Below are 17,623 nucleotides of genomic sequence, written 5' to 3'. Positions count from 1 at the left end.
TCACGAGAGTACATATAGATTTATAATTTCATCGGATGTCTTTGGTAGGCGATGAAGGTGTGATTTCACATAATGTTCATACGTAATTCTGAAGTAAGAAAATAAGCGAGGAGGTCGGACAAAGCGTAAGAAGGAAATTATGTAAAAAAAAAAATAGAGAAACCAAGGAAGTTTGAGATTCTCTGCAGCCTGATGACGCCTAATACGCGTGTTCTCTCGCTCTGTTTACATTATTAACGAATGATAGTAAATGGCTCACCTTCGACCCGGACCGGCGCGACGCCTGAGTATGGAAAATCGTTTCTCTCCTTCTCTCTCTAGCTGGTAATCAAGTTCTTTCTCGATTGAACGATTTTACGAAGTTTTTGTTCCGAAATCACGGAACTTGGGAAGCTGCATCGATTTACCGCTGCTCGCAATGTATTAGATAAAATAAGGAGTACGTGTATATACGCGTACAATTAAGTAACAGCGCACAAACATGACTCGGAATACGGTCGTTACTTCTTCAAGATAATCATAGCAAATACAAGACCTTCCAGACATCTCTCTCTCTCTCTCTTTGCATAACAATTTTTTTTTTTTTTTCGTCTCATACATAAATACATGTACAAATGCACAAACTATTTTTTTTTCTTCGGACTCAAGATGTATAGTTTTCCAATACTTGGTTTGACGTTATTAAGAATTATAATATTCGCGATCAAAGTTTTGTGTAATTCGCGAGTGATTTGAATACAAAAGCAATACTGTGCGCCCTTATCTCTCTCTTTCTCCGATACTTTCTTGAGATCAAATTGACAGTTCGATGTATGTGAGGCGCGATAATGTATGTGTAATCACCGGTTTCTGAATAAAAATCGGACCTCGATCATTTTTGACATTCATTCCGACGATGGTATCGCGAGGCTCGCCGATTATACGTATACGTTCGGTCAATTTGACGATGGCCAACAAACCGCAAGTGCTCGGCAAACAATGGTTGGGCCGTCCGGAGAACTGAAATTTCGAAAACCCTCGGTTGTACAGTTCTCAGGGGAGGCTACGTCGATACGTTGACCGACAAGCCGATCGAAAGTACAGGGTGGCAAGGAAAAAAAAAAAAAAAAAAAAAAAAAAAGTCAAGAACGAGCTATCGCCCGTCTCCTCGGTTATCACGGACAAACGAGTTATCTCCGCTGCAGCTCCCGGAGTGTATAATACACGAGCAAGGATCGACTCGCGATGATAAATAATTAGCGTCTGGCCGACAGCGAGTGGCTCGTAACGTTGCACCTCGACATATTATACTCTCTCGGGCGGTGTGGCGGCGCTCGATATAAAACACATATATATTATACGCATGTAACATATCCTCGTGGAGGTAGAAGAAGGTATAGATGTACCAGAGAGGCGACCAGGGGGAGGGAAGAAATAATGGCCTTGAGCGTTGCTAAGGTGTAGCGCTGGCTCGTTCTGCAGCTGAGAAAAGACGGCCGGCCGATGGCAGATATCGAAGTGGGGCTGGGAGGAGGGGAGAAAATATACATATATATGAATTCAGCCGAGTTATCCGGTGCGTCACTGTATCGCATATATACGCGGCGACGGGGACGACGCCGGCGCCGCATTGGTTCGCTCTTCTGCAACTCTCTCGTCTCGGTCTCAGTTTCCCTTGCACTTACGCACTTGCTGGTTATAATACATACTCTCTCGCTCCCTCTCTGTCGCTTCGCTCCGTGTATACTCCCGCGAAAGTCGAAGCGCGAGATCGAAGACCATTTTTGCATTAACCAAGGTGCCTTGCGTTTTGGGCTCGGACGAAACGTCACGGGGCCCACGGCAAAAAAAAAAAAAAAAAAAAAAAAAAAAAGACTGATTAATTAGTTATACCGTTGTGTCCTTGTTATTGCTACCCACAGGATTTTAGCGGTTGCGTATATATGTTGTACAGGCACACCAGGAGGCCGGAGAGGGTGGAAAGTGCCGTTTATTGGACTACCGATTTTTGTTGTAATTGTCGTTGTTTTTGGTTTTGTTGCGCTCGGAGGCAAGGGTAATGGTCACCGAGGCAATTGGTGCGCGTACGTACGAATGCATGTTGTCGAAACGAGTGGAACGGCAGAGGCATCGGATGAAGCAGCAGTGCGACGCAACACGCACGCATTGTACAGTGGCGAGGGCAGTGCAGTAGCATATTATATCGTACCCCATACGCGTTTGTAGATCGGGATCGATACAACTGAATGGCACCTCATTTATGGAAGAAGAGTGAACCTAAGCGGGCAAATTGTTCGATTGCGTTTTACGAGGGGATCGAAGACACCAGAGACATGCAATTATTGCAGCGCTGCTCCCGGGGCAGCTACATCGGGGATTATTATCGAAACGGTAATGTAAATCTGTGGGTGTTACACATTTTTACATCAAAAGTTTTTATGGAAAACGAAAAAAAAAAAAAAAAAAGAAAAAAAAAGTTATCTCTCTTTGTGCTTCTTTTTATTCATGTATGTCTTTCTCTCTTCTTACTCTCTCGCCCCTTTTTTATTGTGTATACACCCTCGGTCGGTCATCGCTAGCCAATAACAGTCGACGATTGATTGAAGTCTAATATAGATACATGGGTACAGTTTCTCATGTCCTGTTGCCTCAAGGTTAAACAATTGTTAATAACACATGTGTACCGACAACTGTATCCTGCTCTCGTGCAATGACAATACATCATCGAATTTTGTGTAATCCAAATAAATCGTACTGTCATCTTCTATTCGTGTTATGATTTTCGTAAGGTTGAATACGTAATTTATACATGTATATTGTTATTCTACATACGATCATGTTTTAATGTTCTATGTCTACTTTCTCGTAAAACTTACTTAATTAATGTATATTATTATTGTACAATTATCGTGTTGAAAAATGGCTCTTTTCGTGAAACTGACGATAAACTACTGCAGATTCTTTAATTTTGTCTAGGATAATGATTCTGAGAGAATCAACCTCTTGTCTACTAGTCATTTGTAAATAAGCATATACATACTAGTCAATATTTACAGATTGTTATTTTTTCTTATGTGAATTGTTTGTTTAAAACTTGTAATAAGAGTAAAAAGTATTTATGTAACAAATACCTGTGTTAAAAATCTACGTTTTTAACAAAAATTGTTTTTTGCTCAATAATTTACTCCATGTTCTATCAAAGTTTAACATGTTTTCTACTGAGTTATAAACTTCAATTAATAATATGTCAAGTTTTATATAAATTTAAGTATGTTACATTAAATGTGATAAATAAAAATCTTTCAAAAGATGATTATTTACTTATTATAAATTTAAAAAAACAAACCACCATTCCATTAAAATACAATCGAAATAAATTTGTCTTGTTTTCATATTAAATATGCCACTGTGGACGTTTTAAAAGATCAGAATAAAACTATTTTCGCGAAAAAAAGAGTGCCTTAATTAAATTTCATTTTGATAATTTATTTACAATAATGTGCTTGAATAATTTTGAACGTCAGTGCAAGCTCAATTAAATCGTATTTTGAATTGTTACAAAGTAATTTACAAATTTCATTGGATATTTAAACTAATGATAAAAAAATTAAGTATTAAAATAATTTGACATGATTACATTAAATAAATGAGTTTTAAAATTAATTTTATAAAAATCAATATAAAATTAATTTTTTACTGAAAGGTTGTACGTGATAAACGTTAAGCTATTTTTTCACTCATTTTAAAAATCTTGATATTTTTCAAATGCTATGCAGATCATGCCGGGAGATTATAATTAATTATTGGTATTTTTTAATCTTATGATTTTCGGTTCAGTCTTCGTAGTGTTAAAAAAAAAAATGTAAAATATCTGCATAAAAAAATTTTTATTCTATTTATATGCTGTTAAGTAATTATACATCCGATTTTTATTTCCTATTTCACGAGTTTTGTACTAATATTTTCTATTATCACCCTAACAGTAGGGCCTTTAATGTATTTATAATATACATGTAACCATTTTAAAGTTACGAATATTCACGACAAAGAATAGTTTGGCATGTTGGTTGACAAGTGTGATAAAAGACACGGGTGAACGATGAAAGGAATATCCTCGGTGCTGCAGACTGTCTTCGTCGATTGGACTGCACGTCGAGTCGGCAGAATACGTTATGTCGAGTAAACAGCTCAAAAACTCTCATTGCCATCCAGTACTTTGAAGGATGTGTAATGTATAAAATTTTTATACCAATTAAAAATTAAACAAGTCGATTTCTTAACGATATTTTTGACAATGTTGATTCACGTTGATTTAACAAATTTTTACAAAAGTTTTTTATCGTATATTTTATTATAACTAATTAACGAACCGGCACTCGAATCCATTAAATGTGTAGCTGAATTAAAATAAATAAGAAGATAAATAAACTGTCATGTCATTAGAGGCGACCAATATGCTAATATATTCATGCGTAAGAAAAATCACAAACGTACGAGTATACTCTAGTACTTATCTGACTGTGTCAAAGATCGAGATACTTACAGATTCCAGTATGTTTTTTTTTTTTTTTTTTCATTTTGAAATGACGCGTACTCGCACATTTGTTGTTGTGATAAAGCAGACTATCTTGTTTACACAATTTGCCGACGCTTTTTGCTTCACTTTATACCTCCGCGAGATACGCGGGCTCCAATTTGCCTTGAAAATTGTGTAAAATTGAAAAGAAATAGTCTGCGCTCTTTATAAGTCATAATGGGTACGTGTGATCCTCCCTCTCACATTGAGCAGCGTGTTTAAAAATTCTAGACAAATTTTCAAAGCGTCCAAATGTTATACATTTATTTAGGCAGTAAAGGAAACCTTACAATGAAAAAAAAACATACAGTTATATTTGAGAAAGCTGTAGCGTAGAGATCTTTGATAAAGTTTAATTTTGTTGTTAATTTCTTTATTGCACTTTGTTGCACAAATCTTTATCAAAACTTTAAAAAAATTTTTTTTTTTTTTTTCATGAATTTTCACTAAATTTATAGCGTACATTTATTACTTAATACCGTGCCTTAAATAAGAGAGCTTGGGAGCAAACCTCTTTTTATCATCTTTGCAAAGTAATGAAAGATAATCAGATGCAGGTGTTACTTTTCTTTAGAATGAACTTCATCATTGAAATGTACGACTGATTTTTATTCATATCATTAAGACGTGTGTTTTGCGCATAACTGTTTCAAAATCAAAGATGAAACAGACATCTAAATAAGAATTGAATTTTTTTTTTTTTTTTAATTAATTTTTTTTGTTGCTCTATTTTTCGAAAATAGTTCTTACATTATGCAAAAACTGTGAAATATTTGAGATGCAAGTCCAACACGAAATTAAAATTCAATGAAAACTATTTATTGTTATTAATTTACATGCAATTACAACATAAACATCGAATATTTGTTAAAGTGTAGAAAATTTTGAATATTTAGTAACTCACCGAGTATCTGTTTGAGGCCTTTCATTTATTGATTGCAAAGATACTGGCGAATTTTCTTATCTTTCACGTCTGAATTAAAACTAAATAAACACCACAGAAAGATAAAGTATGTTTGTTTTTTGTTTTTTTACATATATATCTACTCATGGGCTTTGGTGAAAGCATAATACAAATTCAATCCAGTTTATTTTTTCAACAATATTTTAAAGTTATTTGGGTACACACATATCCTCGTCGGTATAGTCAGTTTAATCCTTAAACAATTTAAAAACGTGAGAGTAATGAAAAAAAATCTATTTTTACAATGAAAAGTATTTTAAATGTCGACAGCACCGCTGCATTTGTTAAAAACTCGGCTGATGTTTCATTTAAACGTACCGATATGAAGTAGTCAAATACAATTTTCCTGCTTGCAACTAGCGAGTATTAAAAAATATCCGCTGGTACATTTTATACTTTAATTCACAAAAACATGACGAATCATTCCTAAAACTCGATACTGGGTCCCATATACTTGCTCGAGCGCACACAATTTCAGGCTATCCTTGTTTTTCATTGTTATGACTGTTTATTCGTTGTGTTATCGACGTTTCATAAATTCTTTCTCCAAGCATTGGTACATCCGTCGCGCGTAAACACATTAGAACCGTATTTTAGAGCGTCAGTGACGATCCGTACAATAACCCAGTAAAACTTCTCGAGCGAATGCACAATTCGGGTCAGAGCGAAAGATTGAGAGATTCGGTGAGGATGAATTATTTTTTTCAAAAACCCCGTCAAGAGTGCGGTTGCAAATATTTTGCCATTGGTCATGACTAACATGGGAGGGAAAAAATAATCCACGTAATAATATCGGAACTCGATAGCTGGAACATACAGATTATACACTCCTCGTTTGCATAATGTTAAATCCATCAATTTTTTTTTTTTTTTTTTTTTTTTTTTTTGATGTTCCGACCCAGTTACACGCAAGTAACTTTATGATATTTTACCCATATTTCAAAGCTAGTAAATCAACCCGTAATTTTGAACGTGATATCAAAAGTTTGTGCAAAAATAGTTAATTCAGTTAACAAAAACCAAAAAACCAAAAAAAATGCAGAGCATCATACACGGGCAGTATGGAGTTTTCGCAAAGTAACGCACTCGCCGACACATTGAACGCGAAGGCGCCTACACGAACTACTTAAAAAGTAAGCTCGTGAGATACATTTTCATCATGTGTAGTTATAACGGACGCGGGCAGATAGTTTTCCGCCGCGATGCGCCTCGATAAACCCCTCGCGTGCATTATGCAAGGCAAACACAGAGAGAGAGAGAGAAATGAATGACGACGAGAGAGCGCACTCTCGATGGCTACCGTGCGCGAGGGAATGGACGAGTGCAATTGCACAGAGAGAGAGAGATGGCTCGCTAGAGCGTGCACACGCATATACATATACCGGTCATTGACATCGCGCCGTAATTTTCCTTGCCAATATATATACGCGGATAATACGTGCGTGTGCGCGTTTGTTTGTGCAGTATAGATAAACGTAACTAGCATATACGTACATACCTATATACGTGTCTATTACGTCTCTCTCTGTAACTTTTTGCCCCGACGTCCTTCTGGGGGAGGGTGTAGTGTGCGGCTGCCTCTCGTCCTATGCATCCCCCGTACTTTCCTACTTTTCTCCACGACTATATTACATTGTTTCTTTTTCCATATTTTTTTTTCTTTTTTTTTCTTTTTTTTTCTTTTTTAATCTCTCCCTCCCTCGGGCATGCACACGTTTGCTTGGCGCTCTCGATCTCTGTACTCCTCTTATTTCGAACCAACTATTGGCTTTGATTGACGGGCAATGATTGCTCCCCCTCGTCCGACCCTCCTTTCCTTTTCCGATGTTCTCTCTCTCGAGTCGTTTGGTACGTGCATCAGTTTGTACATTGTCTTCGCGTGGACGCGCCCGAGCATATTGTAGCCGGCGCGCACAACTTTTTGCTCTCTCATTTTTCGGTATGCGCGCGGTATACGCTTTTTTGATTGACCGCCTTTTATATACTTAACGTTATCTTGTCCCCACAATATTTTGGCCCCGATTTCTCAAGGGTTTTTTGCCCTAGTTTACACAGCCCCTCGTGAATTCACCGGCTCGTGTGTTCGTTTGTGGTGTGTTGATCGAACGGTACGGCTTGAAATCGTATACGAACGAAGGGATGAAAAACGAAAAGCAACAAAATCTTTTAATTGTATATACATATATATTATATATCCGTGGGTGTACCTAAAAAAGAAGGGCCCGCTGTTTTCGTTTGGATATGTCGTGCCACTTTCCACCAGAGCCCGTATACCTCCACTTTTATGATTTTCGGTTAAATTCCATTTGGTATTTTCGTTGGCATAACAAATAAGAGCCCGCCTCCCCCCTTTTTAGTTTCATTAGCTCCGATTTACTCGTCATCACCACCGCTGCGCTCTTATTCTCCCCCCCCCCCTCACTCACTCTCTGCTCGCGCCATGCGAAAAACGCGCAATGCGCCTTGAGTTTGTTTGTTTATTTATTTCTCCCGCGATTCTACTCGTGCGCCTATACTTAAACTTTGCCACAGCGACTCGAACCGAATAATTCCGAGTGGTCGATGAAAGAAAGAAAGAAAAGAAAGAAACCGATCGAGCTTTTTAATTAACGCCGGTGGCAAAAATGCGTGACGCAAATGCATTGTTTGGACTCGGTGAATTACGTCGAGTTCAAGGGTTTCGCTCGGCCGGGGAAACCTTTCGCGCGTTGGCAATTAAATAATACGTTGTAGGCCCGGGACGTTTCGGTTCGACGAGTCAATCACGACCCGGATTTTATTTATTCGCCAGCTGATGCGTGTACGGGCGCGTTGTAAAATCTCACGGTTATCCGTGGGGTCTATTTTCAAGCTGGAAAAGGTCGCTGATCCCTACAGGAGAGAGTTTTTGGGGGTACTTTGCGAACAAGGCTAAATCAAGTATAATAGTCTCGGAGAACGGACTGCAAAAATCAAAGCTTTAGTTGTGCTGACAAAGTGGCGGAAAAAAAAGAACGTAACAGGAGGTACTCGAGTTGTCCCTCAAAATGGTCTGGGTAATAAAGTTTTATCGGTCCATCGACGCGACTTAAAGGGTTTGTCCTTAGCGCGACGCTTACGCGTCTCCTGCCTTCAAATCGATACGATACGGTTATTGGCACGACCGACCAGACAAAACTCTAACGTCTCAAAACGTTACATGTGAAAAAAAAGTCATTTTCTTTAGATAAAAAAGTTTTACATTTTTTTTCATTCAGAGCGCAGTCATTTTGTTCCCCTTGCTAAAGACTTAATTTCTCATCCTGATGATCGGGACAAAGTTACTTGCCAATTTTGAGTCCACGAATCACTAAAAAAAAAAAACACTTGGACCATTTTTTACCCTTTAACGTAAAGTAAACGTTCCCTCGAAAGAGAGCTCCAACTTGGAGTTTTAAAAAAAGCGCTGCCGCGAGAAGAGGGGGGGGGGGGCCGGTAAGACGGAAAAAAGAAAGAGAAAAATCATCGAGGGGTGGAGGGGGATGGCAATGAAGCGAGCGAACGAGCAAGTGATGGACGCAATACCCGGTGATTCGCAATTTCGAAAAGACCGTAGCGCAACAACTGGTTTTCGGAGCTGTACGCCGCGGCGACCTCCCCGTGGACCTTGAACCTCGAGACGTCGGAAGCGCGTGCGAGAGGACGGACTATAGGTCCCTTTGCCTGTGTGTTATTGTTGTTGTTGTTATTGTTGTTGTTGTTTTTGTCCCCTTCACGGGCGACTCTTTGGTTTTTGCGATGCACGCAGTAGGTCCGCAACATAAATAGTAATACACTCCGGTTGCTGCAACGATGACGAATCTGAAATTTCGCGGCGTATATACAAATGGCAGGCAACTCTCCCGCCCCTTGAATTTCAACGATGTGACCACATATACCTACCTATTTTATGCACGATAATTTTATCTCTCGATCCCTTCTTTTTTCCCAAAGTCCACTGTTTTACATTATAGGTCCACCTCGAGGTTGAGTACCGCATACATATATGTCATACATGTTTCACCAAACCATCTCTCATGCATACACGTTACAACGAAGCTTTTACATATATACTCTAGGGGTATATATGCATATCGGCTTATCTGTACAAAAAGTCGCGAGATGTATAACTGACGGCCCGTGTCATAGGTTACCCGCTCAATGCACAATTGCAGATATACCCCACTCGGCTTATCGTGCCGTATGGCGTTTAAATTAATGTAATCGATCGCTCTCTCACATACAGTTTGTCCACTGCCTCTGTTGATGGATCCGATTTTGCATAAAAAAAAAAAAAACATCACAATAAGCGTATATACACTTAAACCTAAAATTGACCAAATTACAGTGGTTTTGCAAATGTGATTAATTCGTGGCCCGCGGATGATCTACCCCCATCCCCCCGCTTTTTTCTTTAATGCGTCGCGAACAACCGTATAGCGTCATTGACTCATCCAGATATAATATTATTTATCGGAAATAAATGTTTTTGCACGTATATGCACAATGTACGTAAAAATCGTAAATAACATCTACCGGTTTTTATCGTTACTCGCGTATGCACACATCAATGATTACAACGTTCAATGCTATATATGTATTTATAAATATATAATTATGTAGGTGAAATATATGATGATGATGATGTATTGTAATTGAGAATTATTTTTCTCCGTTTGTTCGGCGTGGGTGTGTGTATAGGTACAAACACGAGCACATCGGTATCGACAACGACGGGATCTGCGGCAGCCAGAGGCATCGGCCCGCCGTCAGCGGTGACCGGTCCGAGCAGACCCAAGCAGCCGACCAACGGCTCGATTCGCCAGGCCAACCTAGCGGCGAGCACCACCCGGGCGAGGGTGGCTCACCATCACTACCAACACAGCCAACAGCAACAGCAGCAAACCCAACAAAATAAACCATCGGCTCAGCAACGGGGGAGCGCCTCGGCGAGAGCACTGCTAAGTAAAGGAGGCCCCGGTGAGTCACTGAGGCGCTCGGATGACCTGGCCGGGCCAAGATCGGCTTCTGGCAGCGCTCAGGACCTCTGCGACAACTCCAACGACTCGGGGCTCGGGTTCGAGGAGCGCCAGCAGCAGCTCAGCAAGGCCACCGTAAGGCCCGATTTATTCTTTTCCTCCCCAAGAACAATCCATATAGGCATGGATGAGTCCCGATTGCATTCCTCGCGTTTTTTTTAACTCATTGTCAAGCCCGTTACGTATATGCATGTATATATCAATTTCACTCCGTACCTACCGATGCCTCGATCTGTAAGTGTATTTTAGCGAGTCTTGTCCGTAAAGCTTTCTTGCTCGTTTTCCTTTGGCAATCAAGTCCAGGAGACGAGGTGTTGTATATTTACACGGCAGGACGGAGCAAACAATGAGATGGCAAGACTCTTTGGAGCTTTTACCTATACATGGTTTACAATAATTATGCGTGTGCAAGAGACAAGCGCTATGCAACCGGTTATCTGGCTGGCGCTGCCCACAAAAGAAAGAAAAACACGTTTCGAGTGTTTACGCTGCGTTTTGATAACTCGGGTGGTATCTCGGTGCACTCGGCGAATCTTCCACACCGCCAGGGCAGATTTGTCAAGTAATAAGTACGAGATGAAAAATTGTATCGCATCACGTATGGACAGAGGCGGTGTCGTGACATAACGCAAAGCAAACGAGGCTCATTATCGTGGCAAAACGGTAGTTGAACCCGCGTCGCCTGCATCACTTGCCTCACATTATTGATGGTACAGCGTTTCTCCGGAGCACCAATAATGTACATAGTAGTCGCGCTGTGCGAACAAATGATTTCCCTTCCAATCCGAAGCAATTGCTTCCTCGGCTCTCTCGCAAACACGCGAGACGCGCGCGTCCGTGCATGCACACGTGATCATCTCGGTTTGTCTCCCCCCCTTTTTTTTTTTTTTCTTATCTCTTCTCTCCTCGTTTCGTCATTCGATCTCTCTCGACGCGCAACTTTTCTCTCTCTCTCTCCTTCGGCTCGTATCATGTTTGCGATCGATACCGATCGGTGGCAGAGTTATTGGACGACTCTCGTCACACGAATTACGTCCAAACGAAAATCTCACAAATTATCACACAGATTGCGCATATTGTCCAAAAGAGCCAAACTCGTTTGGTGCATGTTTATTTATTTTTCTCTTGTAAATACACGTACCGCGATGTCCACTCGCTTGGCCGTCTCCATGTGCTCCGGGGCAAACAGGTTTTCACGAAAAATCTCATGACTATAATGACGCGAGATCGGCCAAAAAAAAGAAAAAAAGAAAAAAAGAAAAAAATCAGGAGGGAACAACAATAAGTCGAGATTCATGTCCAATGTGTCTTGCAGGCGTGGAGCGGATCCCCGTCGTCGGTCGGGGGCGAGGAGGACACCAAGCGCCGTAAGATGGACATGAAGCTCGAGTCCGAGGACGCGAACTTTGCCTTCCCTGACCTCGTGCAGGGCGGCCAGTCGAACGAGATAAAGTCGAGGGCCAACGGCATAGTGACCGGCGGGGGCCGGGCGAACGCCGCGGGTGGAGGAGTCAACGGCTCCGTTGGCCGCGTCATCGGCCCGGCCGGTGGCGTCCACAGGCCGAGACCCGGACTCGGGACCCTCTCCAAGAGATCACTGGCCTCCGGGCACCAAGGCCCCGTCACGCTCAACACCCAACTATGTAAGTATACATACATACATACGCTTTAACCATGTGCATCCGGCTCGCGTAATTTCACGCCTCCCCGCGCCGATTTTCCCTTGCAGCCAACGTATCGCGCAATGGAAAAGTCCAGCTGCAGATAATCTGCCAGCCGGAGCAGCAGCACAGGGCCCGCTATCAGACCGAGGGCTCGCGGGGCGCCGTCAAGGACCGCACGGGCAACGGCTTCCCGATCGTCCGGCTCGTCGGCTACGACAAACCCGTCACCCTACAGGTATACAGGCGCATTTGCTCGGTTGTCACGAGAGCGAGAGAAAGAGGAGATTTTAACGGAGCTGGTTGTGGATAGGTTTTCATAGGGACGGATCTCGGCCGAGTGGTGCCTCACATGTTTTACCAGGCGTGCCGGGTGAGCGGGAAAAACTCGACGCCGTGCACCGAGCGCAAGGTGGACGGGACCATTGTCATCGAGGTCGACATGGACCCCCTCAAGGACATGCTCGTCACGTGCGACTGCGTCGGGATACTCAAGGAGCGCAACGTCGACGTCGAGCACCGTTTTCCCCACGAGGCGGGCATACTCCAGGGAAGGAGCAAAAAAAAATCGACCCGTTGTCGCATGGTCTTTCGCGCTAGCATCACCCACGACGACGGCGCCACCGAGACCCTCCAGATCTGCTCGCAGCCCATCGTTTGCAGTCAGTATACCCCTCGATTCGTATCACCATCCACCATATACGTATACATACATCTTCGATGCGTGCCATTGCAGCCCAGCCCCCGGGTATCCCGGAAATCTGCAAAAAGTCGCTGACCTCGTGCCCGTGCACGGGTGGTCTCGAGCTCTTCATCCTGGGCAAAAACTTTCTCAAGGACACGCGCGTGGTCTTCCAGTTGGACGGGGACGAGCTGGCCAACTCGCTCGAGCCCCACTGGGAGTGCACCGTCGTGCCCGACAAGGAGTTCCTGCAGCAGACCCACCTCGTGTGCGTCGTGCCCCCCTACAGGCGGCAGGACCTCGATCCCGCGGAGACCATCGGCATCAAGCTGTACGCGATATCGTCCGGCAAGACCAGCGAGCCCCACGCCTTCGTATACACGGCGGCCTCGGCTCCGCCTGCCCCCTCCCTAGGCAAGCTCGACGGCGCCACTGTCAGCTTGGTCACGACCAACAGCAACGACGCCATCCTCGCGCCAAAACTGCCCCCCAAGCCTCTAGTCGTGCCCAATCAAGTCGCGACCGCCGGTAAATAATCCACCGCACGTATAAACAATAGGTAAAAAAAAAATATATATATATGCGTATAATTAAAAATAAAACGACTTGCAGACTTGTTGCCGGCGAGCGTGGGATCCACCAATTTTCTCGGTGCCATTCAATCCACAACGGTGGCGGCGGCAAACACGGTAGCTTCGGAGGTGTTGAAGAACGAGCCAAGTCCGCCCCCGGTAAGCGTCCCGACCCCGGTGACGCCGGTCATGCTGTGGAGCTCGCAGCAGCCGACCGGCCCACCTGGCCCCGTCGACGTCATGATGCCCCCGCCCAACAGCATTGTGGCCGGTTCGCTCATGGGCCGCAGGCCCTCGGCGGGCATTCAGCTCATCATGCCCGACAACCTCAAGACCGAGGTGCTGGACGAGAACAGCGAGAGCAGCCTCATGGGCGAGAACAGCTTGCCGGGAATGCCGAACGGGCCCACGGCTACGAGCTCGGGCGGCCTCGAGCACCTCGTCAGCGAGAACTCGAGGGACGCCTCGCAGGCGGGTCTCCTACGGAGCACCGTAACGACGAACGGCTCGCCGGTCCAGGACGGCCTTCTTGGCGTCGTGGACCTCATGCGTGGTCAGCACCCCATGGCCCTCGTGCCCCAACAATCAGCCTTTGCCGGCCTGCAGGAAGCATCACAGGTGACATTTATTTCTTTTTCACTTGACATCTACAATACATGTTTAGACGTAGTTGATAGTGCATGCGACGAGAGGTAGAGAGAGAGAGAGGGAGAGCCTTCTCATTTGTCTGCCATCTGCTTTCAAAGTTACTTGTAACGCCTTCCAAAATAAGCCGCGGGTCGAGTGAAAATCGTACTGTGAGCACAGGTGAAGGTGCTGAGTCCGCATCGCATAAACAAGGACAACGGTCCGATATTGGGGAGCGACGCGAGCCTAACTAACAGCATGCAGAACACGGGCGTGGTGGATTTGCGCATGAAGCACCACCAGTCCGAGTTCAACGGTATCGGGAACGGCAGCCTCGGTAGTTTCGCCATCACTCCCGCCGACCAGCCGCTGCCCGCCCAGACTGGCCAGAGCATTGAAAAGTACCTCAATCAAATCGAATCGACGCCCAAAAAGCCCGAGGTCAGTATCGCCCGCCTCTTTCTTTTCTGCCCTCCATCCAAGAGCTCGTGCGTGCTGGCTCAACTGGTTTTGTCGCTGTTGATTATGCCCCGGAACATACTCGTAATAACGGAAACAATATTCTCTCCGTTGCAGGAAGCTAACTTTGTCCGAGCCTCCATAATAGCGACGGGCCAGCAGCAGCAGCAGCAGCAGCAACAGCAGCAACAGCCAACGAGTCTGCTGGCGTCCGCGTCGGCCGCGGTGCCCCTGGACAACCTCGTCGACAATCACCAGATCGTATCGCCTCTCGGAGCCGCCAACTCGAGTCCGAATACGATGATCAGCCAAGTGACGTCGGACACCATCGTCAGTCCACAACAGGCGACGTCGAGTCCCGCTCTGCCTGTGAAAAACATGCTGCTGGAGGCTCTCATGCCCACGACCAGCATATCCCCGCTGAGGCAAGACGCCGATCTACACTGATTACATCCACAAATGAAATGTGAAATTTAAACTTGCGTGTTGTTGTTTGTGTGTGTTGCAGTGTCGAGAGCAACTCCAGCGTGGTGGCCAACGTTTCGGCGGTCCAAGTGCAAGATCCGTCCCAGGACAATAGCTTGCTAAAGTCGATAAACACGGCACTGCTGCCCAGCATGCAGGACTCGTCTGTCACGGCAGTCGGTGCCGCTGCGACGAGCGTCAACCCCAACGTGAGCGTCACCTCGCACAACACCCTGCAAGTCACCGCCAACGAGGTCATACCCAGCGCGGTGGCCACCATGGCTCTGGTACAGGATACAGTGTCCATCCAGCAGCAGGTCCAACAGGTCGAGCAAGTCGTGGCGCAGGCCGCGCAGCAAGTCGAACAGGTCCGCCAAACTTGATTTTCAACGGCTGAAAAGATTATTATTATTAAGTATTTATAGTTCTTGACGATTGATGGCCAACATTGTGATTATGCAACAGGTGGTGGCTCAAGCTCAGCAGCAAGCGGTTCAAGCGGTGCAGCAGGCGCAGCAGCAGGTGGTCCACCAAGTGGTGGCGCACGCCCAGGCCGTGCAGATGGCGGTGAAGAACGCCCAGACAGTGGCGCCAACCGAGCCCGAGGTCCAGCAGGTCATGCAGCAGGTGACCCACGAGGTCGTCCAACAAGCCGTGCAACAGGCGACCCACGAGGTGGTCCAGCAGGTCCAGGCGGTCCAGCAGGCCGTCCAGCAAGCTCAGGCGGCCCAGGCCATGCAACAAGCCGTCCAGCAGGACATCAGCTCCATGCTCAATCAACCCGCGGGTTTTGTCGCCGAGGCGAGCTCGGCTCTGGCCAGCGGTGCGTCCCAAGAGCCCAGCCAACAACGGCTCACCAACGAGGCCGAGATGGCCATCAACAGCGTCATAACCAACGCCACCCAGGACATCATCAACAACACAAAGCCCATCACTACCACGACCGCCCACGCCATTATTGCCACCAAAAACATACTCAACAGCGTCGCCACGGAGGTACTTTTTCTTTTTAAAAAAATGCTTGAAAACTGGTGTATGGGAAAAAAAAAAAAAAAAAAAAAAAAAAAAAAAAAAAAAAAAAAAAAAAAAAAAAAAAAAAAAAAAAAGGAATAAGCAGTTTTTATGAGCGAAACCGTGCTTTTGCAAAATTTTCAGAGCGCCAAGCTGATGAACAGCGCGATGGAGGGAATCCTGCCAAAGTCGCCGACCGCCTCGCAGACGATAGTCGAGCAGGTGGCGAGCAAGTCGCCGACGATAGGCTCGATGCAGATGCAGGCGGCGCCGAACGACCGGGCCGCGCTGGTCGGCCAGCAACCGGTGCCAATGCAACAGCAGCCGACGGAACCCCAGCCTCAGGTTGTGCCGCAGATCAACGCCGTTGTCAGGAGGGCGGATGGAAATCCCAACGGTATGATTTCCCAGGAGCTCATGACGGACCACGACCTGCTCAACTACTTAAACTCGGGCTGTTTCGATCCACAGAGTGGATTCCTCATTTAGTCTGCGAAACTTTTGTTTATACATTTACTGTTTTCTTTTTCCCCCCACCCCCCTTTCTTTTGGAACAAGAGCTCATCCAGACCTGATGAGTGTTCTGCTATCAACGGTTACTGCTTTTTCTTTTTGTGTAGATTTTTCTCATCGTTATTATTATTATTATTATCATTATGATGATGATTATTACTGTTTACTAAGGTTATTATTTTTATTTTTACCATCGTCATCTTGATTATTATTATTATTATTATTATTAATAGTTATCACCAGGTTAAAAAAAGGTACAGAAACGAGACTCAGTGTTTGTTTTATTGGAACAAGGAAACAGAGATTCACTACGAGAGATCGAATCATTCATCGATTTAACGCTATGTTGAAAAATTATTTGTGATCCATGATTATAAAAATTGTCATCTCGGTGAACTGGATGTAAACACGGTTTTTGAAAAAGATACTTTATTTGTGCAAATTTACCAAACTAATGACTTTTTGTACTATGTAATTTATATATATTTTTTACGCTAAGTAAATAAATGCCTTAAAAATTGAATGAAATACTGTAAAGCATTCGGTAAAGAATATATTTATTAATTTTATAAAGAGTAAGACTGAGATTCGTAGCTGTATCCCTTTGTAGCGATGAATGTGTGTAGGATTTAAGAATTAGGCATTGAACCTCGTGAAACTTGATGTAAGACTTTAATGTCGCCTTAAATATTTAAAGAAAAATATTTACGAATATTCGAAAATTAATTAAGCACAACCAAGTAGCGGAAATACTTTTATTCGATTAAAAAATAAAATTATCTTTAGTTCGGTGAAAATTTTTTTTTTTATACGTTATTTTATATAGTTTATCAATGAGTGCCGATTTATACTTGTTCCATTGTGAAATAGTGGATCAAACGTGCCTTTCAAGATTTTTACCAAAAGCTATCATTTTATCCATTTAATCGGATTGAATTAACTTTTTTCCCAAAAAAGAAATCAAGCGTTAAAAAAAAAATACCTGTCTGTTATCAGAAACAAACAAAATCCGTGCTTGAAAGAAAATTAGGATTTAAAAAAAAATTTGATTCTTATACAAAATATGCTAACGCATTTT

At 43.9% G+C, this 17,623-nt stretch overlaps 1 protein-coding gene across 1 annotated transcript; it reads left to right on the top strand.

Moving 5' to 3' along the window:
- The first annotated feature begins 1,633 nt into the window (after nucleotides 1-1,633).
- NFAT (nuclear factor of activated T cells 3) lies at nucleotides 1,634-16,658 on the top strand. The gene is made up of 12 exons (XM_014364431.2): nucleotides 1,634-2,370; nucleotides 10,218-10,630; nucleotides 11,871-12,198; nucleotides 12,285-12,454; nucleotides 12,530-12,878; nucleotides 12,953-13,426; nucleotides 13,511-14,088; nucleotides 14,278-14,538; nucleotides 14,674-14,981; nucleotides 15,065-15,389; nucleotides 15,487-16,017; nucleotides 16,177-16,658. Exons 1-12 carry the CDS (start codon nucleotides 2,226-2,228, stop codon nucleotides 16,519-16,521), a joined length of 4,227 nt encoding a protein of 1,408 aa, XP_014219917.2. The 5' UTR covers nucleotides 1,634-2,225; the 3' UTR covers nucleotides 16,522-16,658.
- The last annotated feature ends 965 nt before the right edge of the window (nucleotides 16,659-17,623 follow it).

The sequence above is a fragment of the Copidosoma floridanum genome, unplaced genomic scaffold (genome assembly GCF_036245765.1).
Source record: "Copidosoma floridanum isolate Cflo_tuat_1 unplaced genomic scaffold, Cflo_Japanese_pri ptg000021l, whole genome shotgun sequence".
NCBI lineage: Eukaryota > Metazoa > Arthropoda > Insecta > Hymenoptera > Encyrtidae > Copidosoma > Copidosoma floridanum.
The sequence above is the reverse complement of the archived record's forward strand: the minus strand, read 5'-3'. Positions and strand labels throughout refer to the sequence as shown.